We start from the raw sequence: 27,982 nt of genomic DNA on the forward strand, positions 1-27,982 counted from the left end.
CAATAGAGATTAAAGTGAGGTACTAATGAGATAAACAACAAATGACAGAAAGGAAGGAAAGTTAATGTTAAAGCTTGTAAACTCATTTACATCTTGGTGCAATGAAAATTTTCTCTCAGTGGTGTGGTACTGAAAGTTTGAAATTTAACTTAAAGTTGAATCATCTTTCTATTTTACAAGCTTATCTCTACATTTTGCTCGTGTTTGGAAACTCATAGAAGTAAGAAAATATTTCAATTTCTACCATAAAAATTAAACACTCTTGAATATTAATTAATTTTAAATACAGAATTTTGAGAAAATTTGAATGTTATACATAAATATCAGAAGATACAGACAAGTGCAAATAAAACTCGATAAATGAAACATTGATGAAAGTTTCTCACTGAAAATCGTAATTCCTAGAAATAGTAAATCCAATTCACAGGGGAATTAGTGAGAAAATCCTAGAGGAAAATTTCAATCTAAACTGCAGATCGTTTTTTACTCGATAATAAAACGAAAGAAAGAAAGAAAGAACTCTATAATTTCAGAAAGAAAAAAAATTGTAGATATTCTTCTTTCCTTGGATGTTAATAATGATAAAATTTATTAAAATTCACTTACCCGAGTTAGGCTGCCCATTGGTGTTCGGACGCGCAGAAGGTGCACCATCTCTTGCTTCAACTTCCAGGGCATAGGCACCTTGTTTTTCACGATCAAATATCACCTTTGTAAATATTTCACCAGTTTCTCGATTTATCTCAAAGTAATCTTTCCCTTCATTTCTATCACTATTCACTATGTAATATGTAACCTAGAACAAATATTAATTACTTTAAAAATACAATTTCCAATGAAAATGAGGTACATGCAGCATTAAAACTAGTTAAATACGATTTATAGCACGGATATACCCAAGATATATCCTAAAATTATGTCATTTGGTCTATTTATGGCAGTTACTAATATAGATTTTAGATACATCAGAGATATATTCCAATATTCATGTTATTTTTTTGCATATATTGAAGAATACAATAAAAAAGCTGTTAGCAAAGTACTCTACATCCCAGTGTGGTGTTGATATGTCTAAAATTTATGTTAGTCAGTACCACAAGTAGATTAAATGGCATAACATAAGTAAAAGTCGTATTAGCATTTAAAATAATATCGAATCATTCATAACAATCTGCCTGATGAATGTTGGTTTACATCATTCATTACACTAATAGTCTAATTAGCAAACTTCTTTAGACTAGGTTTAAATTTGCTCGTTTTGAAATACTTCTTCAGAAATTGAATTTGCAAATTATGAGTTTAACAATGAATATATACTTCAAAATATCCAATTATACTTAAAGTTAAACCCAATTCATCAAAGAAAGAGAATTAAGAGTTTGACTAATTAGGAAATCAATGGATGAAGTTTATATTTTTAGATTTACCATGTATAAGTGTTACCAGGAAGTGATAGTATTTTTCATTTTTATTTTATTATTTACCTGATTGTTAGGTGCTGTACCATCTTTGTCAATGGCATTTACTTGAGTGACTTTACTTCCAATCGGCTCTCCTTCCAGTACAGTTTCCTGTTCACCTTCCGTAAATAATGGTATTTCATCATTGACATCCTCTAAGACAATATGAATTGTTGCCTCTGAAGCTAATTGTTGTGCTCCATTATTCTGCAATGATAAATAATCAATTTAATTATCACGTTTTCAAGTTGACACAATCTTTCGATCAATATATCTTGACAATTTTCCAATCTTACTTTTATTTTTCAAAAAATCAAACCAACTTCTAAAACTACTAATGAGTAATTCAATTGTTGAATGAAAGAACATTTACTTTATTTGAAAGGTAATGGAGTGAGTGATTTTTATCTAAATGTTAATTTAATATTTTTGTAAGAAAATTCATTTACATTTTTAACAAAAAATTTGAATTTCAATTTAGCTAATGATGCTTATTCTATTTCACTTCCAGATGGATAATAAATAAAAAAAAAGTGTCTGAATGAAAAGAATTTATACTTGAACTACAGCAAAATTGTCAAGATGTATTTATCGAGCTGTTTTTAGAAATATTAAATGCTTTGTTACTTACTTCGACACGTATGGTTAAGTTGTATTCTTTTATACTCTCGTAATCTAATGGATGATTAACTTTTATGTCAGCCCAAGTGACGTTGTCCTTAAATGATGTTTCAGAGCGTTGTTGAAGATAAAATGTATGATACTTGTTTGTTTGAGCAGTGGATCCAGGCATTAAGTGGTAAAAGACCGTGGGATTATGTTCTATCCCAGAGCTGTCGAGCACAGAAGAACGATATGAGTCTTGGTTGTACTTTAGTGTGTGGCCTGCTCGAATTGCGAGGCCATCTTATACGAAACGGAAACAGAAACGAGAACGGAATTTCCTCCTAGGATATCAGGTATAATCCGTAAAATACTATAAATATATATGAAAACGGCTCCAATGAAAGATTCCATGCGAAACACGTTGTATAATAAAAAAAATGGATGTACCAAAAAACTTTTCTATCAATTAATAATAATAAAACAATCTATTGGATATCTAATTTTATTCATTTGTATCAAACGCACACGTTCAAACTTGTCAAAATTACTTTTAATTTGCCATTAAAACTTTAAATGTACCTTTTTAGCAACCTCTCGTTATCGTTTCTTTCTCGTTATTTTTTGTTTCTTTTTTTCTATTTTCGTTAGGGTTGTTATTTTCAATCAATGATTGTGATTTTATATAGTGAATGATCCCAAATTCCAACACACTCACATGACATTTTTATTAATTTAGTACAATATAATCGTAAAGTTTACTCCCCTGCTAATCGGCTCTTAATCCATTTATTTGATTAATTTATTAATCATTGCTTCTTCATACAACAACCTTATATGTTAGTCCTATTTACCTTCGTTCCATTTTTTTTTAGTAAGTGTATACATTTCTCTTTATTTAGTGTGCGCGTGAAATTATTAGTCATATATGTACGACGTGTTCATTATCATTAACTGCGACGCCGAACATAACGCTCGATGAACATTTGGCTAATTTTACACAGTAAAAAATTGGGTCAACTAAGTACAGCTGTCACGTTGGAAATGGTTGTTATAATTCATATCAAAATTATATCCCGATGTGTTTTAAATAAACAAACTTAATTTCATTTTAATTGGTCAAATATTTTTTTAGAGCAAAAATAAAAATTATATTCCATGTAAGCGAAGTTTTTGTTATTCATAAACAACAACAAAAAATATACTCTTTAATTATTTTCTACCATTATAGGTAGTTTTGTTATATTTTAACAAACCATGAAATAACTTATGAGTAAAAATTACATTTCAAATGATTATTTACATTTTAATGGAAATAAATAATTCTCTATTTACTGAAAAACATATGATATTGTTATCAATATTGATATCTTTTAAATTGGCTCCATTTGTGTATCACTTAATTTTGAAGATAATTTTGGAATAACTGATGTGTAGGAAATTTATAACGACTAGTATTATTACAAACCATTCCAAACATGTGCACTCAAAATATTTTTACTGTGTAAATATTGGAAAACACTCTAAAAAAATATTTTTTTTTACCGAATGAAAAGCAAACGAATAATAAACAAGAGAACCTAACTTTGGTTGATAAAAAAAATTGGTAAAATTTATGATTGTGATAACGTTCGACGGACGTCAATGTTCGGCGCAACCGACCGAAAAAAATGCGTGTTTCAATCGTGTGTGATATGTTAGTCGCTTAAGCGTGATGAACCGGTATATAACAAATGCATATGTGCGCGTAAGTGTATACATCTATCATGGATATTTGCCTAAATAATTATTATAATAATATAATGGCATAATAATTATATAGTTACATAAGTAAGAATAATGAATGAATTAGAATAAAAAGATTGACGTATATTAGCTAATGAAAAAGCGAAGGCTTAAGATGAAATTTTTTTGCGATAGGTTTTGCGAATATTTGCACGAATAATTGAAATTGGGATAAATGACGATAGGAAAAAATAGATGCGAGAAGATTCAACCATAGCCGCTGGATAGTTTCATTATTCGTTCCGTTAGTGCTACGAAAAAATGATGAATTAAATTGGTGCCACGAAGTGAGTCGCGCTATTTATTTCGCGTGTGTTCTTTCGTGTGCGTGATAATAAATAATATATGCATCTCGTGACTCCCTTTACTCACCCAATACAACATATCTGCAAAGACTTACGTGTTTTATTAGAGAGAATATGTGAGTGTGTATTCTGTATTATTGTGTCATTGTATAATTATCTGTGTAAAAGGTAGTTTTGCTGGTTATCATCATTAGATGGTCATTTGTAATCATCATTATTACCGGATCAACCCTTCATTTACTTACAAAAAATCATTCTCATTTGTTTTGTTCTTTATTGAAATTTCTATACTTTTTTTTTTTTTTAAATCGAAATAGACTAGTTTTTTATTTAAAATTCAACATTAATTAATTTATTATTATTCTTATTATTATTAATAGGAGAAAAAAGAAATACAATCTTCATTACTATGTTTAACTAGCTTTTAAAAATGCTGCTGCTTATAAGACTTACATTCTCGCGAAAAAATTTAGTCTCTTTCTATATTTTTTTTCAAAAAACTCTACGTAAACCAACTACGGCCTCGAAGACACTAAACTCAACGCAATTGAAGCAACTGACGAAACATGCCCAAAAATCAATTACGGCATTCAAAATATGTCGACGTTCTATTACTTGATGCAAGTTCTCTGCACAAAAGATTATCATAATAACAAACGTATAATTAAATAATAAAACAATAAATGATTGAATGATAAAGTGGTATATAATATTAATACTTAAGGCATCGATCCAAATAAAATAATCATTATGATAATAAAGTAATACGGAATAATAGTTGATTATTAGAAGAATTGTATTTAATTAATAATAATAATTGTAAAATAAAATAAACAAATAGGATTGATATATGGATATATATATATATTTACTCGCATCAACTTCTCACTGGCTACTACGTCCTTGCGGCATTCTTTCGCAACAATAGATCATGTGTTAGATATTGTATATATGTACTAATAAAAAACCGTGGATCCCGGACGATCGGCACAAAGGATCGACAGGCAGCACGTGTGAGAAAAAATTGTAATATTGACAATAATGAAAAAATGTAAACAAGTAGTAATAATTTTGAAAGATGCCAATCATTACGAAATAAAAAAATAAAATATTATAAATATATATGGTACCAAAAATTTAAAAAATCAATGGGGATCTCAGGAAGCATCTATGTCGAAGCATGCCCAAAAAATGTTTACGGCACACATATGTATCGAACTATGGGTCTTAAAGTCTTTCAAAACATATCTACTGTATATATATAATAATATAATACAGCAATGAACTTCTGGCATTTATATATATACACAGATATACTCTGCAGATTTCGTCCGACACGCGACCAAAACATTTTTTCTAATTTAACTCAGTAGCTTTTAAAAATTTTTTACTCATAACTCGTTCTTACTGTCTCGTCTTTTCAAAAAACTTGAGCAGGCGGTATCAAAGTCTCATGTCATCGCGAGGGAATCAGTGACTGCTCACGTTTACAATTTTATTTATCATTGCTCACTATTTATTATTTATGTATACATTCCATTGTTGCACAAATTTATGTCATTAACACAATAGCATGAAACATGTAATGCAGATGTAATTTTATCTCTTCTACTCATTATAATAATATTTCAAACAATTCATTATCACTACCATCTATCTTAAACAAAAAAAAACAAAACATCATATTATTATATAACATTATTTTGGATCTAGTTTATTTATCTTTAGAAATGATAAATAATAAACAGAAAAATAAATAAAAATTTTTGCAACAATTTCATATACATATACCAATTGTAATAAAAATCTATTGTTGATAAAAACAAACTAAAATAAAACTTAAAAACCATCGTGAACAGCCACATATTGATAAAGACGTGCATCGTAGTATTCCGTGTTACTGTGTGTACGTGACTGTGTGCGTAAAGTGTTTCAAATAAAACCATTTATTACAGAAATAAGAAGAAATAATAGTTAAAAAAATTAATACCAATAAATGATAAAACCGTTACTGTCATCGTAAAACCATTAGCTTTAAAATGGATGCACTGAGAAGAAAAATAGATTCATCAAGTTAATTTTACTTTGATCAAGTAAACAATTTTATGGACATTGTACGCGGTAAATATTTGATAATGTTTAACATGAAATTTACTCAAATAAATAGAGCTATTGGAGATAATGATTTTACTCCACTTAGACAAAAGTAAATTTAAATCTTCTGGATAAACTTTTTATTAAAAGCAATATAAATTTACAATAATATCTCAAGCTACAAATAAACTTGGATAAATAAATTGATTAAAGTATTAGATCAGTCTTGGACAGTAGTCCAATGCTGGATAAATTTTTAATCACTAGTGTTTAATTTATTTAAAAAAATTTTATTTTATTTATGAAAAAAACATTTATCAAAGCTAAGAATAATCAATTATTAAAGCAAACAAATACACTTTGAACAACGTTCAGAGAAATATTTTTTCAATTCGAATAAATATGACGTTCAGTGTGATTACTAAAATACATTTTTCATTTTAAGAACTTCAATGAATGATAAATTATGCTGTGAGGTAAATTTATTGTATGATACGTATTTTCTATAAGTATTTTTGCTATCATTTATGCAATTTATTTCATGCATACATTAAAAAAATTCCATTTTCAAAAGTGATAAATTAAATAAAAAATTGTATCATTTAAAACAGTCCATTGACTATCAATCATAATGAAAAAACTAAAAAAATTATCTACCCAAACTTGTAAAAAAAAAAATACCATATCAATTGATAATATTTCATATGAGTCTAAATTAACAACTATTGGTCCACAGCAAATAAAATGGGATATTTACCAAGCAATATATTTACTTGATTAAAGTAATTTGCAATAAAGTAAGTGTATTTGCTCAAAAAGGAAAACATACTCTTCTCAGTACAGTAGAAAATAACAATAAACAAATACGATAAAGTCTGAGTAGAATGAATAATGTAAAAAGTGTGCGTAAAAGTATATCTATAAGTAGAGATAAACATATGTAAAATGAATGAAAGTGTAATAAAAGTGTCAAGGTTGTGTGTAGTGTGTAAATGAGGGTAATTCGTACACAATATCAATTAACGTGCACAAGAACAATACTGCCACGAGATTGCGTGCAGGGCGGGTTCGTGCAGCCGCACGGAGCATTAACAGTGTGACAGACCTGGCTTTAACAGACACAACTTTAGCCCCAACGGCCGTGTTCTCTTTACAGTAGATTGGGCCATATGCTACGTGGTCCCATACGGGCGGATTATTTGCACGGTCCACAACGTCAATCTGAACCTCCACGGTTCGCGACAAGGGCGGATAGCCCTTGTCTTGTGCCATCGCCTCCAGCTTGTATGTCTCGCGCTACACCAGATACGTATACAACAAATGGAAAAAGAAAAAAGAACGGCGTTAGTCTTGTCTAGTGCTCATGACAGATAATTATAACTCATAGAATTGTTGCGGACTTGTCTTTTGTCAGCTCTTCATATGCTATTAGTTAAATGCATTGCTTCTAATTTCATCATCATCATCATCATCATCGAATTGCCTAATTAAAAATTCAAGTGATTCATAAAATTATGAGGAAAACAATTGAAGAATAAGAAAATAAAAAAGTATATAGAGAGAAAAAAGAAAATAAAAAAGCGCTTCATTCTCTCGCTCGTGTGAGGACGGAGGCAGCAGCTGGAGGCTGGACGAGGACGCCAGGACGTCCCGATCGACGATCGTAGGCACCGTGGCTCTCGTAGCAACCTGTATATCATACCTAGGAAGTGTCAGTGTTTTTTATGGCACGTTAGTTTTCATTTCACCCTTCCCCATCATTTACCCACATTATTATTTTTCACCTGATCGTGATTTAACGATCCCTCTGGTGTATTTAATTACCCTAATTATTATTTAATATTATTACTTGTTTTTTTCCGATTGCTCAATTATTCCACACTAATACCTTAAAAATTAATTTACATTCTGTCCATGTCATTTATCCATTTACGACATCGACCAACAGAACAGTGTGCATAAACGTGTTTTTGAATATATCATTTATCAATTTCATTTATATCATTAATTGTTGTAAAAATTTTTTGTTAGTCATTCTTTTTTTTTAATTAATTAATGAAATTTTCCTTTAATTATACTGCATAATTGCTTCTTTTAACAGACCTTTAATTTAACTGTTGTAAAGAAATAATTATGACTCTTTAAAAAGTTATTGATGAATACGGGTGAGCATTACAAGGCACACCCACACGCCGCGCTTGACCATACGTGCTTTTATTTTTTTGTTGATTAAAGATTTTTTTTTTTAATTCTTAGATAAATCATAGAAATAATAATTGAGTTTAATGTGAAGAAAAAAAGTAAAAGGCAGAAAATAATTAATGGAGAGAAATAAGAAAATAAGTCAGCTATGAGTTCTGTGTAATACAAGTGTGATTTTAGAGGCGACAAAAAATGTGAAATAGAAAAATATCAACTAAAATCTTAACTGAGAAAAAAATTTATCAAACATTGATTTGAGTGTAACGTAAATAAAAAAAAAGTACACAAAATGTTACAAACTAATTGAAGTAAAATTTAATTACAGTTGAATGATTCCATTTGCTAATCACTGTAACGATCAATTAAACTTATTATACCAATGATTAAAATAATTCTTTATGAACATGCTTCGTTACTTGTATTTTATGATTTAATATTAATTATCAGGTTAGCATTATTCTAGTTGAATAATCAAACAAATATTTTACCAAGATATCATCTCTGTGTAATGAGAATAAAGTACCAAAATGATTTTATATTGTGCGATAGATTTAATTAAAATTCAATATCAAATTATTCTTTTCTCAGTATTTGTTTTTAAATATATGTGTGTTGCGTCTTTGAGCTGATTAAAAAATAGATTTAAATAGATAAATAGAGAAAAAGAGAGCACTGCATGGCGCGGCACGGCATGTCTCTTGTCTTGGTCATGTCGTGGCATACAAACCTGGCTTTCACCGACGTCACTACAGTACCCACTGTGACATTTTCTTTGATGTGAATGGGGCCGTATACATTCTGATCCCACAGAGGAGGTTTATTGTTTCTGTCTACGACGTCTAATTCAACGTCCACGTCTGCGTACAAGACTGATGTCCCTTTGTCAGAAGCCCGCACCTTCAGGCGATACCTGTCTCGCTATTGGCAAAACATGGGCCGTCAAGTTACAGGACAATTTTTGGGGACCAATTTTAAATGTTGTTGTTGCTGCTGTTGTTCTTTTTTTTTCTTTAATTTTTTTGAATTTATTTTTTTTTTTCAATCAGTTCAATTTAATTAATTCAAAAGTAATTTTAAATTCTGTAATATTAAATGAAATTCGAATCACGGGATTTTTCTATTAAGAAAAAGCTTTTCTTTTTATCGGAATTTTTATAATTGTTTTTTTTTTTTTTTTTAAATCTTTTTATGTTATAGTCAAATTCGATAAACTAATTTTGTTTAGCTAGAAAAAAAAACGCAAGCCGAAGTCTGGTAGGTATCCTCGCGTGGGACTTTAAATGAAAAATCCTGCGATCGACGAGCCAGATTTCGCTTAGCTCTGGAACACTCAAACGGGTTTATATAAGAATATTACAATAATTATTACATTAACGTATGTATACAGTGAACGCCGCAGTTCTGTTTAAGCGGCGGTAGGAAGAAAATGATTGATATATATATATATTTATATATATGTAGAATATATCAAGTATTATATCCTATATATATATATATATATATATATATACTATATATTGGTGGCAAGACGCAAATATTACTGGTGCTGCTACATATTATTATAATTATAGCGGAAATGTTTGTTTGTGCTGCATTACAATTTCTACTGTACAAGTATTATTATCATTATTATTGTGTATAGATGTGTATAAAAATGTATAAAAATGTAGAATTTTGTATGTTTTATCAAGTGTGTTATGTTATAAGAGATTTTGTTTTTTATATATAAATATTTATATATATATATATATGTAAATAGTATTTATAATACACAGCTATATTGCACGATGGATACCTACGCAGTTCGGGCTGAGCGTAATTGAGACGATAGTAATTAAAAATTAATTAAAATTAAAAAAAAATTAAGAAAAAAAAATGAACAAAATCCAACGAAATTAAATTGATTTCAAATTATTTTATAATTCATTAGATTGCTCTGATATTATAATAGATAATACGAGCGATTTATTGAATTAATTTTTTACAAAAAAAATAAAAAAATAAAAATAGTCGAGAAAAATTATAACAATAGTATATACAAAGATATCAAAATAAGAGCGCTGCTTTTTCCAGATAATAACGAGAGAAAAATTAATTAAATTAATTTATTTTTATCCAAGAGGTAAATTTATGTAAAAATATAAATTATATTTTTGCGCAGAATATGAAGTAAAAAAAAATTTTTTAATTTACACTGAAATAATTCGCGTAAAAAAGGAAATTAGTGTAAGAAAAATTAATAGAATAACCTACTTACTGGAGCACAGCCCTTTATTTTTTGTTCATCATGAAATCCGAAGAAAAAAAATGGTGCAATAAAGACAAACATAAAAAATAATAAGATAAAATTAGTATTCTTTCATATAAAATAAATGCAGGCAACGGCATGCAAGCAGAATGCGTTTAGAAAGGGTTGTTATAGTAGGAAAAATAGGGACATTTGAGAAAGGATTGCACAAATTTAATTATTAGGGAAATATTAAAAAGGACAAGTGATTAACAAAAGGAATAAGGATAATTGATTTTTTGTTCACTTTCCTTATTGAAATTGCGTGACCCTTTTTCTATATGTATTAGATGAAACCGCTGCGGCACTCAACAAAAATCATACGATGGCCGTGTCCCGGTGCGGTGTTCACATCGATTGAGTTTTTCTACGTTTTGCCTGTCTCGTACACGCATTACGGTATGCCGCCCCAATCACAGAAGAAAAAATGTCACACCACGAATTCCGTTTTTTTTTTCTTTCTTTAATATAAACCTTTCATTGTTTCTTTTCTGTTTATTAATTATTATCGTTCCCTATGTCGCACCGCGATGCACACTAATCACAAAAACTTATTAATAACGATTTTTTTTGCGAAGTTAATAATTATAGTAATCTTATGAAAAACAAAAAAAAATTAATAAAATTAAACTGATAATAATTTATAAAGAGAAAGAGAGAGAGCAAAATAATTATATGTAATGCAAAAATAAATTATTTACATTATGCTATGAAATGTTAAGGAAGTCATATACAGATGAGAAGAAAAATAATAAACAGAAAGAAGAAAGATGATTAAGATAGAAATTAAGATAATCAGACTAGACATATTATTTTTTTTTAATAAACATAAGGATTAATTAATTAATAAATTGAAGCAATTAGGAAGAGCGAGAGAGCGCGATCCTTTTTCCTGTAAAGGATGTAAAAACACATTCAATATATAATATGCAAGCATTTTCAAAGAATCGTTTATCTGATGCACCACAAAATGCGTAGATGTTGAAGTACACCGTACGTGGGGCTCAAAAATTCTGGTTCCCACCTGCTCCTGGAAGTTGAAAAAACATCACTTCCCTTTTGAAAAAAACATTAGTAGTATAGCTTTATCACAAGAAAACAATGGTTATTATCATCACATCATGATTAATGTTATTATTATTATTGTTCTTAGTATTATTTTCACGCCGTTTAGTTGTTATTATATTGAATTATTATTATCATTATTATTGCTAGCAAAATGTTATTAATATTAAAAGATGCACAAAATAAAATAAGGTAAGGTATTCAGATCATTATGTATACACGCAATCGAAATACAGGGCTCATTGACGCGATCTACTCAGCCCCATCGGTGAATATTTTATAATAAAAAATGAAAAAAATGATAATGAAATATATTTTTCCGGCCGGTTAAAAAGAAAACTATCAGAGAGATTATCATATCGGTAAATTGGATTGACGGAAATAATAATAACGATATAAAAAGAAAAATAAAGATATCGTTAATTGACGATTGGATAAAAATTGGTTGGCTCGGTTGGATTGATAAGTTTGGATAATTCCAATCGATGCTCACAAATGAATACAGTCGAGCATTTATCTCATATAAAGTGGAAAATAGAGATAGAGAATGTGTGTTCATTTTAAAAAAATATATTAGCCCGAATTGGTCGATCGATTCAGGTACGTGAAGCATTTAAGGAATTCAGGCAGTAGCTAATTATTTACCATAGTGAACACATTGTGCATATCAATGGGAATTAAAAATCTATACAAGTGCCGTAAAAACGAAACTCATTTCGTTGCAAATATATGTTAGTGATATGAGAAATAATGAATATCGGTTTAAACGATATATATAATAATATATATATTAGTATACAAAGTCTTTCCCGATCAACAACATAATTGATTTGTGTTGTAAAACGTAAGTTAACGCAAATAGTTAAACGTCGGCAGATATATATATATATGGTGTACACTCAACTTTAAATATATCTACGCAATCTAGGCGATTCTGGAATGCGAAAGCGCAAAGTATGATACATTATAAAGATATATTACAAGCGTGTAATTAAGACAGAAATATACAAGCCAATTATGTTACAAATATTTACAATCCATATTTATATATGTCAAGCATCCGATTTTATACAAATTTTTTTCAACTTCATCTCTGTGCGATTGCTCTCTATTATACATCACCAGCGCTCACGAATTCCAGAGATCGACACTGTGAATATTACTAAGAAATTTTATTATGAGTTTAACACACAGAAAGAAAAAATACTTACGTCTAGTGCCTTTTTTAATACAATCCAACCAGATTCTGACTGGATTTCAAAATACTCCAAATCTTGTCCATTATTTGGTGACGACAGAGAATAAACTATTGCACCGTTGTTATCAGCGTCTTCATCAGATGCTGATACTCTCAAAATATTAGTACCTATGCTGGCATCTTGCTTTACATTCTCGACGTATTTCTATAAATAATAATTTTTATTATTGTTTATTCTTTAACAGTATTCTTGAAAAATATTAATTAAATTCATTTTAACTAATTTTCTTTGATCATATTTACAGAAGGCAAGAATAAATCCTCTGTAAAAAAAATTAATCTATTATTCAAAATTTCATCTCATAATTTTCCTTTGTGAAAAATTTTCAAGGTAATAACACCCATACTGCAGCTCATTAATAAAAGAAACATTTTTGTCTTTTATTAATAATTCTTGAGTTTTTTCTCAAAGCAATTATTCAGAGTAATTTAAAATTGAAATCTTAAATTGTATCATTTCATACCTGTCGGTCAAAAAGAGGCGGATTATCATTAACATCTGTTATCTCAACTGTAAAGGAGCACACGCCTTCCAAAGAGGGTTCACCCTGATCCGTTGCTTTAACAGTTACTGATACGAATTTTCCATCATCACCTTCACGATCAAATACCTGAAGAAGATAATTGTATGAATGAATAACTCTAGAAACATTTAAGCTCATTAAGTGAAATAGAAAAACTCTTTTCCATCGTTTCTTTTAAGTTAGAATCAATAAACGTAATCATATTATTTCTAGTACTCAATAATTTAATTTAAATGAAACTAATTAATTTCAAAATACCAGTGAAATGAACAAAACTTCAATTGAAAAATACTGATTATCCCAGTTCATTAAAGGATTCGAACACTTGTTGACAAGTGCCTGAAATTTGATTGCTTACTTTGTTCGTAGAGACTTGACCAGTTTCTTCATCAACAGTAAACTTATTGGCCTTTTGATTGGGTTGTTGAACTATGGAATACTTGACTTGACCATTAACTCCTTTATCTTCATCAGTCGCTTGAACTTTAATTACTGGACTACCATTTGGCGCACCTTCTTCAACTTTCGGTGAATAACTGCCACAATCCTTAAAAACTGGTTTATTATCGTTGACATCGGTGATAAATACAACGACAACAGCTGTACTTGTGTGAATGTTATTCTTTCCATCAGGACAACAAGCTCCATCATCCATTGCAGTAACATTAAGTTCGTATTTGTCACGTTCAAGAGAAATTTTATCGCCTTGCAGACGAATAACGCCGGTTATCTCCTCGATGACGAACTGCCCGGATGAGGTGGTGCCTCCAACAAAACCGAAGCGTACGTTATCACCGTCTTTATCTGACGCGACAACGGTCGTCACCAAGGTGTTAGGCCCGGCGTTCTCGTCCACATTTGGCGTGTATACTTGTTGTGAAAACTTTGGCTCTTCATCGTTCTTATTTTTTGTATAAATTCTTACAGTAGCTGTACCAGCTTTTGATGGAACACCTGAAATAAATAACAAATAAGTATTTCCTCACATCAAGATTCTCATTTATATATTCTAAATTAGAATCATACTGTCTCTAACTGATGAAAAATTATCACATGATATTTCAATTTTGAGTGATTGTTATTAATTTGAGTTACAAGAAAAATTTTTAATTATTAAGAATTATCAATAAATCACGTCACACTATTCTAAATCAATTTCAAATATTCCCATGCTTCTATTTTATATTCAGGTTTTTCCTCTTTTTAAAAAACATGACGTAATTTATAGGTAACTCATTAGTGAGATATCATATACATCCAAAGAAAATGTTTTTCCTATAGAAATATCGTATTAATCATAAGTTTTAATTAATTAAAATTATAAATGATGAAATGACAAATAAGTGCTTATTATGGTTAGTTAGTAGAATCTCTCACATCAACCTACCCTTATCTTTAGCCTCAACAACAAATTCATAATAAGCATTGTTATTATCTGCATCTAATTGTTTATTATTAACAATAAGACCACTGGAATCCACGCTAAAATGATCGTCTGATACATGATATTCAATGTCTGCATTTGCTCCGGAATCTGCATCTGTGGCTTTTACTTTGAGAATACTAGTACCAAGTGGAATGTCTTCATCGACATTATGAGCTTGATAGTCAGGTAGTTCAAACTTTGGTGCATTATCATTGACATCTGTTACTCTAATTGTCAGCTACAAAGTAAATATTTTGTTTAGAAGATTAACTATAAGATATTTATTTTTATAACAACAAGATTTCATCTCATTGAAATTACTACGGATTTATTTATTATTGAAATTACCTCGACAGAAGTTGAAAACCCGCCAGAATCTTCAGTCGCCGTAACAACAAGCGTGTAAACATGAGGCTGTCTGACATCTTCAAAATCTAATTCTTTAGCAAGCTTAACAATTCCTGATGTTGGGCCAATATTAAAGGTACCAGCGGCTCCTTGACTTTGGGCTTTCAATGTATACCGGATTTCACGATCAGCAAAAGATTTGGCTTTTACAGATATGATGCTGAAAACATATCATTTTTGTTGATATCTATACTTAATATACTTTGTTTAGCTTACGCAAATTTCATTCGCATTAGCCTGGTTTTATTTAATCAAGTATGTTCTTTGCTAATTTATTATTCATTATGAGAAGAAAAAACAAGTAAAAGCTAAGTATAAAGTATCATCATCATTCTCCTCTCTCCAAATTTAAAGACCTATTTACTCGACCTTTGTTTCAGATTGCTCTAAAAAAAATACAAAATATTGAAACACAAGAACTTACTCTGTATCTTTTTTCTGGTTTTCTGGAATTTCAGTTTCATAGTTTGTGAGGTAGAATTGTGGCGCTCTTTTTCCACCAACAATTGATAGTCGCTCTTCAGGAGTAGATTGATAGTGTTTTTCATCAATTCGACCATTTTGATCTTCAGCTTTTACATACAGTACGTACTCCATGTCTAATTGAAAAACATCTGCTCCCCTGGTACGCACAACACCTGAACGTTCGTCGACCTCAAACCGGCCACCAGCTGTTCAAATAAAAATAAATTTAGTGTTATATATTAAAAATATTTTTTTTAATGAAAACAAATGGATTTTTAACAATACATACTTCGATCTCGTACAATGAAGTAATGGATATTATGATCAGTATCAGGATCTCGGGCTTGAAGAGTAAATACATGAGTATTAGGGGGCGCATTTAGTTGCACCACTGCTTGCATAGGAAGAGGTTTATTAATAAAATATGGTGGCTCATCATTGACATCCTTAAGATTTATTATTACACGCTGATTGTCCGTATCTGTAATAACAAACATTATTAGTAATATCGAAATGTTAAGTAATAAAATCATGCAGTAAAATTATCAACACTAAAATCTGCGTTAAAAGTTATGACGATTGGCATTAAAATGGAAATTTTATCTGAATACTTAATTTAATTACTTGCAATAATCATATGCGGATTTTAGTGTTATAGGGTAAATATTCAGCACAAAATGAGAGTTGAACTTACATTGGAGTTCTGGAAGCCAGTGATGTTGGAAAAGAATGAAAAGTTTGCATTAGTAATTGTGATAGATGGTGAAATTTTTAAATGAAAATACATTTAACAATAGATAACTGTGCAATTTTAATTAATACATTCAAATAGCCCATAACCTACAGTATCAATTAAAAGTTTCATTAACCAAAACCATTTTAGACAGAAAGTTGAATAATTAGTTAATCAATAAAATTAAAAACTAACCATCATAATAATTGATTGTTTTAAATTTAACTCTAATTACGGAATTAATAAATAATCAAGTGTAGAAATAAAAGTTTTTTAAAATAACAATTAATTTATTAAATAGTTTTTATATTTATTACTTAGTTGATAAAAGATGGCTATTAACGTTTAAAATGTTCTTGAAAAAACGGTACTTACTTGCATTATTGATAGTCACCCAAAAATCAATAGTTTTTTCAAGACCAAGCGCCTCATAATCCCATTTTTCTTTTACTTTAACAGCTCCATTTTCCTCAACAGTAACCCATCTGTTTTCATCCCTAATCTTGTAGGTCTCTTTTTCCGTTTCTTTCTCCAAAGAAAATACCGTTTTACCTTTAACATCACCTTCAGACTCCCAAAATTCAACTTTTTTAGTTGGTCTAACCGCTCTGGTAACTCTTCTTTTCTGAATGTGATGAACTTGCGGCACTTCTTCTTCCATATCCAGGTCATTTTCCTCTACCATTTCATAAAAATCTGTCGTAAGGAATCTGACAACGACTCTGGCAGGTCTCAACGTTCCTTTACTTGGTGTCCGAATGTCATGTGCTTCAATCATGACCTCAACCTCACTGTCTTTATCAATGGTAGCCTCCGGCTCATCAACTAGAACAAGTTCTCCAGTTTGTGGAATAATAATAAGTAAGTTCGTGGGTGTAATCAGTTTGTAAGCAACTTTATCACCGTCAGCATCCTTCGCAGATACTTTTCCAACTGTTTCAAACCTTCGCCATTTAGGAACTCCATCTTTCTCTAATGTCTTAATGTTTGTAGGTCTTACTTCAAAGATATACTCTTCTTTATCGAACAATGGACTGTTATCATTTTCATCTATGATGGTAACGACTCCATTAATTTTCGCTGTACTGATAAAAGATCCATCATAGGCATTAATATTAACTTTATACGTGTGTTTTAGCTCTCTATCTATCGTTTTAGCTGTTACAACTTGAACTTTTTGATTGGGATCTTTTAGTGTGAGGTTGTATCCAATGGTAGCACCAGTTGTTTCCATAAGAGCAAAAGCATAATCATCTGATTGTATGACATAATGCACAGGAAAATTACCATCTGCATGAAGAAGTGGGAAACCATCCACTACTGTACCCGGCTGTGAATTTTCCCTTACTTTACCATGCCCGAGCTCTTCAGTAGAAAATGTTAGCATATTGCCACGATTTATTACAAAAATATGAACATCATGAGTTTGAGTTCCATTTAGTAAATGTTCCAAGACGATTAAGTTTACAGATCGATTGACTAAAGGGGTTAAATCTGACGTGGTTATCATCATTCCATCTTCCAAAACTGTAAAATACTTGGAGTAGCCCGTCTCAAGAAGACGGTAGTTCGATGCATGTCTTTTAGAACCTTGAAAGTGCATAACTTGGAATCCTGGATAAACATCGTGAGGCAAAACGGCAACTTTAGCGTTTACCGTGGCACTTATTACCAGCAAAATTGCCCCAACGATTAGACTCCACATTGTGCGGCTGAAACCTCTCAACCACCGTTCAAAAAAGCTTTTACTAGAGCATGAGTGTGTCCAGCCTCTCCTGAAACATACAAACAAATTAAATTAATAAAATTTAATTAACTAAATTATGCTTTGTGTACATTTATAGAAAGTTATCTTTTTTATGTAAAAATTTTTTTGTCACTAGAAAATTTTACCCAATAATTCATTCTATTGTTCCCAGAAATAAATAACCCTATAAATAAATCAGAGTTAAAGTTTTCAGAAGCATAAAAATTGTTACGAAGAGATCATCATACCCCAGGGGGTCATCATGCGCCGGTTTCTTTTACCAACTTCCCAGAAAAATAGGTAATGTGTTTGGTAAGATTTCAAGTTATTTTTTAAAGTAACAAGTTCTATGCAAGGACATTTCTGTGTACCAATAATCGTAAATTTTTCAATTTTAAAATGAACCTTTTAAACAATCCGGTTCCATAAATTGTCTTTGTCATTGAATGAAAATTTCAATTCCAATGACCCAATATTACTTAACACACACCAAAATTTCATTCAGCATCCTCGAATCTATCCAATAAAATTTCAGAATTTAATTCAAATAAACAGTTTCATTGAATCAACTAAATAATTATTCTGTCACTGAAATTGAATATTTTTTATCATTATCAATATGATAACTTTAATAATTATGCATTCAAACAATTTTCATGTCCATTGACAACAAAAGTTTACTAATAAGTATACATTGTGACAATGTTCTGCATTATTGTTAACGGAAGTTAAAAAAAAGCAGCATATGAATTCACCATTGTTATTTAGTAACCCTCCAGTCTATTTCGTTTCATTCTCGCTTTACTTTACACCGGATATGAGATCACCCGCAGCTCGTTTAATCCAACGAAACAACTCTTTGGGCTCCTCCTTCTTCTCTTTCTCTTCCTCTTCTCATTTGAAGAGAGAAGAAATGTACCAGTCGAAAAAATAAGAAATAAAAGAGGAGCAAACGCGAGAAGTAAGATAATAATCGTCATAATTGAACTAATGTATACCTACTTATGATTCGATTGGAGCAGAAATAAAAAACATCATATTTTTCTCTTCCTTTTCCCTGTCACTTCTCATGTGCTAATAACTATAATAGGACAGATGCTGGGAGTTAAGAATTACAGATCTCGAGAAACTTGACACCTCATTCTCCTTTATTTCATCGTTCTCCGCTATAAAAATGTTCAATATCTCATTTCTTATTCTCACTCATCTGGCATATGTAATTCTTTCAGGAAAAATGATACATTCGTTTATTCTTTTAATGAATTATTTTAATTATTGTACTTTATTTATTTATTGCTATTAAAATGCTTATTCTCATAAATTCTCGTAGAAAATAATATTTAATAGGATGTAATACAGTTGTACAGTTGTAATTACTATAGTAATTATACTTTCTCACATAACGTTAAATAGCTATTTCCTACCGTGCTCCTAATTACCAACTTCTAGGTTTTTCGTCCAAAAACTATTGTAAAATAATTCATTTAAATGCTTTAATAAATAAGGCCATATTTGTTTTAATTGGAATTCTTTTAGAACCATAATTCATTGATAATTACGGTGCTCACGAAAATGGTGGCAGTTAATGTAAATCAAGTCCCAATAAATAATTTATTGAATCTAGTAAAGTAAGTAGTTCACTATATTTAAAAGAGAGATAGGTTTGTTGTTAATAAATCTTCTCAGCTGCTATAAAACCCTTTTCTCGGTGTAGAGATTCTAGGGGCTCCGCCCTCAATTCACAAAAAAAAAATAGACAATACATTTTTTAAGATTGGTTTGAGAAAAATCTGAATAAAATAATTCTACCTTGAAAATATCGTCGTGTTTCATCATCTGGTAGACATGAAAATTGATTTAACATTTTAATTCGGTTTGCTTTTAAAATGCAATGTGAATAGAAATAATATTCCGAGCAAATAGTTTTACTACGAATGAAAATTTTAGTGATGAGATTTTTGTGACGAGAAAATTTAGTAACTATCTCTCAGTCTATGTATTGTATGTTTTTAAACTTTTGATTTTAATGGTTTCAAAAAAAATATTAACAAATATATTTCTGTAGAAAAAATTTTAATGAATATTTGTGTTTTATATTATTTTTATGTTTCTAAACCGCAAAAATTAAATTATAGCATGATATTTTATTAAATAAAATAAAATATTATTAAATATACATAATATTTTATTGAATAAATAATTAAAATATATTTTCTTTTATTTATTAATATAATAATGAATATAAAATATTATTTCAAACTATTGAAATAAATTGTGATATACAATAACTATAAATAGACTTATAGCAGAATAAAATAAAACTTTTTAATAAATTTGATGAAATTTTTCTCAACTAGACCATAATTAATGCGGTTTATAGTTTATTGAATAATTAAATTTCACGGTTAATCATGAATTAACGAATCGTGTAAATGAACTCGACATTTTGAACTTGGTAGACTTAAATCCCCTCTATTACCGCAACTTCAAATAATGATATTAGTGCGAATATTATTTTATAAAGTGAGATAAAAATGAATATTGAATGAGAAAAAAGCTTATGCAAGTTGATATAATTTATCCACTTTGATAAATAAAATTGTTCGTAGTCATCTTGGATTGATGATTCATCTGACAGTTAAACAGATGGTGAAAAAAGAGAAAGGATGTAAACAGATGTGGGAACTGAAGCCCTGGAACGAGATTGTTTACTATGTTCATACATATATTTTATTTTTTTACTTTGATCAAAAATATAGTAACCTTATTATTCACATTAATTCAATGATTTATAAAAAATTGTAAAAAAAATCTTCAATAAAATTTTATTTTTATCTCTCCATTAAAAATGTAACAACTTTATTGCATTTTACTTTTCAATAAAAAAAAGAAAATTCACTGGAAGTATTTTTAAAAAATTCTATGATAATTCTATTTTTATTGATGTTATTTGTTAACGTAATCTCAGCCAACGGATTCGAAGATCTGAGTTTTCTTCAAAGAAAAAAGTAAAAATAAAATGTCCGGAGACATCGAAAACTCGTTTCAATTTAGAGGACAGAAAAAAGAAAATAATTGCAATTGTATACAAAAAGAAACAACAAAAAACATTGTGTTTTTGTCTAACTGTGACAGCAAAAAAGATTGTTGTAACAAACTAAATTTATATAGGAAAAAAAAAAAATTAATGAAATTCTTTTTAAATCACTAACAATCTACAGTAACAATCCAATTATAAAAATCAAAAATAAAATCGTTATTGCAAGTCTCTTATTGTTGCAGCTACGCGTTCGTTTATTGCTGAAGCAGATTTTCTTCCCATCGTAGCAGACTATAAAATTCTTTTCACCTAATAACGTGGTAGAAATAGAAAAAATCAAATATAATAATCTCTAGTTACATTGGATTGCCATAATTGGATAAATAAAAAAGTAATTAGTTTATTACGAATTTATTATTGAGCATTAAATCTGTAAAATTGATGTGAGTGAATTATAAACAAGATTTCTATCTATGAAAGATGGTAAATAAGTTAAATTAATAATTTAATTATGTAGACTTATTTTATTTTCTCTATAAAAATAAGAAGAATGCAATAAATTTCATATCACTCAGGTAAAATCGATTGGTAATAAAGATGGCGTATTTCTACTTTTCGTATTAGTTCCTTATCTTAAGGGATGTTCTCGAATCATCAAAGCGCAAGCTCAGATGACGCGCGATAAGAGACAACGAGTTTTTTTTTTCTTAAACTCAAGAAAGCTTATGTGAGGTGAAAGGTCGATAAAATATAGAAGCATACAAAGTAACAGTAAAGATATGAAAATAGAATTGATTCGAATTTTATGAATTTAATATTGAAATATTTATTCCTATGGTATTTTATTTTTGCAAGGAATACACCTAAGTTCTTGTAGAAGTTGAACGCTCTTAGTGTTCTAGTATTACAGAATTTTCCGATAATTTTTATCGTTGACCGACGTTTACACGTAGGTAGACATTTGACTCGACCATGCGAACAAAATTGTCTGGATATCGGATAAAAATCAGATTTTATTCCTTCAACTTCATGCACATGCCATTCTACTTGAGTAATTCATCAGATATGATGAAAAAAAAACACATACTCTATGATAAACCATAAAAAAGTAAATTATGTTTACTAAATATTTTTAATGAACTGATCTAAAAACTGATAGGAAACGAAAAGTTTTCTAATGCTCTAGTATTTGTAATGAAAATAATTCACAACACTAGCAAAGGCTTAACATAATAAATTACGGTTTATTTTCCAGTAGTTACTTTTATGACATCGATATAAATATTTAAACAAGAACTTCCACACCAGGAAGTGATTAAAAAGAAATAACTAATGAAAAATGAATAAAGCATTGAAGTTATTCATCAAAATTCAGTAAAGCTATGGAAGAATAAATAATTTGTTTAAAAAATATTAGAATATATTATTGAATAGAGTTATAATTCTTACTAACGACTATAAAATATGTCTGAGAAGTAAAGAATTAAGATGAAAAAATAAAATGCTGGTTTAATTACGAAAATGATTATTAGAATACATTATTTACACTTGAACTCCGTCTAAGGGTGAATAAAATCAAAAAACCTGCAATGCGCACGCGCCCTTTGTAGTCTCAATCTATATGTACCTTTTATATTTTACCACGATGATTTTACGCGCGTCGGCGCGTCCTTTCCCAACAAAAAATATTTCGGATAGATGCCAAAGTTTTGTAGGAAAAGGAAAAATAGAAGAATAAAAATCTGTAATATAAGTTTTGAGGTTGAAGACATTTAAGGACATTGGCTCTCGAGTCTTTTAGTCCAAGAGGCCTTGGAGGGTGCTGTGAACCCCTACGGAGACGTCGTACACGCCAAGTAAGTTCTATTCTTTTCGCGTTGGGGGCATAAAAATGGGCTGAGGGGTGAAGAGAAAAGGATCACGACTACGGAAAAGAGAAAAGGAAAGGTAGAGTACGCTACTTTTAGATTGATTGAGAGAAAAGCTAGAAGGAGACGCTTGTGGTAGTAGCAGTGGTGCGACGAGGGAGGATTGTCAAAAATCGATAGGGGCTGCATGTACCCACAACGATACTTGTACCACCACGACATTACTACTACTAACTCTGAATTATTTTTTACTACGATTAAAGTCACTTTTTGATAGCACATGAATTTATGTTTAATCCAAACAATTTAGAATAAAATATAAATTTTTATCATCATTAAAAATTGATTTATTTTTATCAGAAAAATTGAAATTTAAAATAACAATTTGGAAAAATACACAATTACTTTTGCAAAAATATTTCTTTTGATCCAACTGAGTGGAATGACAACACAAAGCCTCTAAAGAGGGTACTTTCTATCAAAGAGTGTAAATTACAACTTAGTAAAATGTATTAATGTGTATTTCTGGTAGATTATAATATATCTCCTCTGGCTACTTCATCTCATAACATAATGAATTATTTAGTAGAGTATGGAAATTTAATTAAGTTTTTAAATAACAAATAATTACATACAGCAAAAATGAATTTTTAATTATCGTGAAAGTAAAAAATTATCCAAAAAAGAATATTCATTATAAACTAATTATTATTATTGACGATTTTTTTGAAAAAGTGTTATTATAAAAGCCTGATGTTGAAATAATTTACGTTTTTCAATGCTAGACTAAATGAAACATTTCAATCAATTGTTTATGAGGTTTCAAACATTTAAGCTGAATATATTTACAATTTCTACACTTATGTATACGCTCTCTTGGAAGATAAACCGCAATAGATGCATGAAAAGATGTAGACGATTGCATTTGAAGATTAAAAGGCTCCTGAGAAGGAAGCAAGAGTGAAGTAAATGAAAAATATATTGTACTGTGATGGGGAGTAGAGAATATATGTAGTGTAGTTTTGAGGAGGGCAGAGTACTATATAAGTACACAAAAAGTATGTATGTATACTATATGAGGAATGAGATCTTGCAATTGTGCAGTACAGTTTATATACTCATTGAAGAGAGGACACCGATAGGGTTCTGAGGCCTTTCAAAAAGAAGCCTCAAAAAGCGATGGGTTTTTTTACACTCTCTGCTTCATTGCCACCATATGACTACCCAAGTAGTGTATAGATGTTTACTAAATATATGAAGACATTTTTATTTATTCTTAGTTCATTCATTATGTCAAAACATTAATTTTTCAATATTAAACTGCACCCTCATGACACATTACATCATATATATATGTATATACAGTACAGTGAAGAGCAACCTATTAAAATATTTTTTTCTCTCATTTTTCATTATTAAAAATGAAACTTTAACACTTCCCCTGCACACTTCCGGAGTAAATCATGGAGGGGTTTTAGGGGCCACAAGTAATTTTCAAACCAGTATATGACGGAAACTACAGACTTTTTTAAAAAGTATACATACACTAAAAAAAAACTCCATTCCTTTTTATTCAATTCCCTGTAAACTAGAAAATCAAAATTAAAAACTTTTTATTTTTCATAGAAAAAATGAAATTTAACTTGGTTAAATTAAAAATACCTAGTGTTTGGTTAAAATAAAAACTGAGCATTTATATTTTTTCATATTTTTCAAAAATATCTAGTCTGAATATTTATTTAACATATAAATATTCAGTAAACTGCAGAAAAATGCATCCTTTATAAAAGGTAATATATAGTTGTTTTTTTGTGTGAAGCATTTACACAGAAATGCTGAAAGTTAATTATGGAATTATTTGGTAGAACAAATATTCAACTTAAAAGACAAATTTTGAATTCTCTAAATGCTGAGTTCAAGGTGAGTATGACACAGTTAATTTATGATCAAAAATAAGCTTTATTACCAAGATTTGTTCTATTAACACCAGGTAAATTTTGTGAGGTCTTTATGTATGTAACAATAAAACTTCTTGATGAATACGTGAACTATTTTTGTGAGAAAAATCTATTTTTCTATACGAAAAAGAAATCAAGTTACTATTGTTAATTTTATATAATTGTATCAACTTATATATAGCAACTGTTCCTGCTCGCTCGTGCTATGCCTTTTGTATCTGACACATAGGGCCTTTTCTCTCTTCTAATACTTGATACTTCCCCTCGCACTTCATTGCTATTGATGTAAAACACCCGAGACAGAATCTTTTTTTCCCTTGTGAAAGTTTGGTCCCTACCCCCTCGAGTTAATACTGCTGCTGTGCAGACGAACTCTAATTAGCATGATGTGTGACAATCTTGTATTTTATTCTTTTATTTGCACATACGACTAAATGTCTCTATATTTTTATTTCTTCACTGGAAAATTGTCTAAAATTTAAGTGAATATTGAAATAAACAGTTGAATTCAACTTTGATATTTAATTCGTATGAGATCTATTGTAAAGTACAGTTGAATTCATGGGGGGAAAAACATAATTGAAACAGTTTGAAAAATTTCTACTAAGCTGAATCATGATGACTACGTTCATTTTTGTTGGTATCCCAAATAAATTCAATAGAAAAGTTTGTGCGAAATCAGTCCTTCTTCTCAACACATCGGGAGATACAAACTTTTGAACGGTTATGAGAGAAAAAAAAAATAGTTTCTAAATTTAATAAAAAAATATCAGTAGCCACGTCATAAAAAAACTTTTAGATAACTTTTTTAACTTTTACGTGAAAAAATGTCACATTTAGTACTTAATTCTATGTTAATAGAAACATGTCATACTCTAGAAAAGCTGACAAACACGTACAAAAATTTTGTTTCATGTTTAAAAAAAAGAAAAAACCTGAAATTAAATTACCCTTCCAAAACATAATATTTGTCAGACAATTTTACCATTAATAAATAATATAAAAACGCAGTGTTTGTCTTGGCTATTTGTGTAAAAATTGCAAGAAGTAAAGAAAGTTTTTCTTCACCACCCTTTTTACTATTTTTACTGAAACATGGGAATATGGTTTAATGCTTCGGTAAAATATTGACAAACTCATAAACAAAACTGACATTTCACTTAACACCAATCGATGTATTCTATCATACAAGAAAACGTAAAAGCATGTAGTTGAAAATAAATAAATATGAAATGGAAAGAATTTATAATCCTCCAAAGAATAAAAAAGAAAATGTAGAGGTCATACAGTAAATGTGAAATATAACGAGTACCTTACACTACACATATTTTACTTCCATAAAAAAACACTCCCTGGTTATCCACTAGAATCTGAAGATATTCTACTACTTTTTGTACGATTTTCTTTAGCTTATAAAGTAAATTTCTCAAAAAAAATTCTATTTACCTGTATCTCTTAAATATGAAAGAAATTGTGTTAAAAAAGAATTGATTTTCCATGAGACAACTATTAATAACTTAACCTTTATCAAGAATCAATGGTATTGAATCGAAGGCATCTGATTGATGAAAGAAGGCATGATCTCTAGTGAGAGGTTTGTTGATATTGTCTGAAACATTGAACATACAATTGGCACCTAATATATCAAAAATGAATTATTTTTATTACGTACAATTGAAAGAATGACAATGATTTGACCATTTTCTTTCATTTCCGCCATTGGACCAGATGCTTTGACTTTTCCAACGACATTATTGTCCCTACGATGCGACACCTGGATGATTGTGACGTCATTCCGTAACACCACCAGAAAATTGTAACACAAGTAGTGCGCGCGCGTACATTCACCGGCGCCGTCGCAGGGGTTGTACACGCGACCCCATACGGCCTAGCCACCACCTATCTGATCAACGTACCTGCCGTTTTTAAGGATATTCACCTCAATCAGCATACGTGTTACCCTCATTACAATAAAGAATTCACGAAAATATTCCTATATGTCCTGTTTCATTTTTTTTTGTCTTTCCATTTTGCACCATGTAGAAAGATACCAACCGAATGTAATCTTACGTTTTACGATGTTCACGCGCAGATCGTGAGCTAAAATAGAGCATGGAGCTTTCTTGGAATGTCTAGCCTCTTGTAAAAATCAATTCTTATGAACATAACCTTTTGTATAATTCAGATAGATTATTTCTTTAATAATTAAAGCACTTTTTAAAATTTCATACACGCTTGTTATTGAATAAATAATAAAATGAGGAAAAAAATGAAGAAAGCTTACCTTTTATCATTCAACAGTCAACGTTCTTTGCAAGCTCGGAGTTGTATCCACTTTTTTATCCAAAGTTTAGAATTTTTATTGAAACATTCCACTGCTACTAATAATGTTAAGTATAATTTTTGGTTTTCATGTGCACGATTAATTAAAAAATTTTAATAATTAAAATGATATTAAATTCATAATAATAAATAGTAAAAACACTGAAAAATTGATAATAATATTTCGGACGGTCAATACAATTATTGAAAATGTGTAAAAATTGAATTCACTTGCTGAGCTTTTTCGCGCGAGATAAAATGGATGCGCTGCAAATATTAGAACTCAAAATAGTAAAGTTGTCGCGGCTATGGGGCGCGGACCACTACCTAAACAAGCCGCCTGGATCGTTGGATAAGACTCGAAGGCTATTCCGTTCAACGTACAAACTCCCTACCCATAGTCAACTCTCCCTCTCCATCCTTAAACCCCCA

At 29.7% G+C, this 27,982-nt stretch overlaps 1 protein-coding gene across 8 annotated transcripts; it reads right to left on the reverse strand.

The window, feature by feature from the left end:
* Window positions 1–598: 598 nt before the first annotated feature.
* On the reverse strand, window positions 599–27,877 carry LOC118070927 (neural-cadherin-like). Of its 8 annotated transcripts, none has more exons than XM_035089808.1 (14): window positions 27,513–27,877; window positions 16,991–18,390; window positions 16,577–16,585; window positions 16,172–16,363; window positions 15,842–16,088; window positions 15,358–15,577; window positions 14,971–15,247; window positions 13,942–14,537; window positions 13,524–13,670; window positions 13,013–13,204; window positions 7,353–7,543; window positions 2,092–2,293; window positions 1,485–1,667; window positions 599–796 (listed from the first exon to the last, which is right to left on the reverse strand). In XM_035089808.1, the coding sequence occupies exons 2-14, from the start codon at window positions 18,318–18,320 to the stop codon at window positions 599–601; spliced, it is 3,984 nt and encodes a 1,327-aa protein (XP_034945699.1). In that variant the 5' UTR covers window positions 18,321–18,390; window positions 27,513–27,877. The 8 variants fall into 8 exon arrangements, 7 of the variants coding, with proteins under 7 accessions (XP_034945699.1, XP_034945698.1, XP_034945701.1 ...); XM_035089807.1 differs by lacking the exon at window positions 7,353–7,543 and adding an exon at window positions 9,177–9,367; XM_035089810.1 differs by lacking the exon at window positions 16,577–16,585.
* Window positions 27,878–27,982: the final 105 nt, after the last annotated feature.

This window comes from Chelonus insularis, unplaced genomic scaffold, assembly GCF_013357705.1.
Source record: "Chelonus insularis isolate UGA/USDA-ARS -01 unplaced genomic scaffold, ASM1335770v1 contig_70_pilon, whole genome shotgun sequence".
NCBI classification, from domain to species: domain Eukaryota; kingdom Metazoa; phylum Arthropoda; class Insecta; order Hymenoptera; family Braconidae; genus Chelonus; species Chelonus insularis.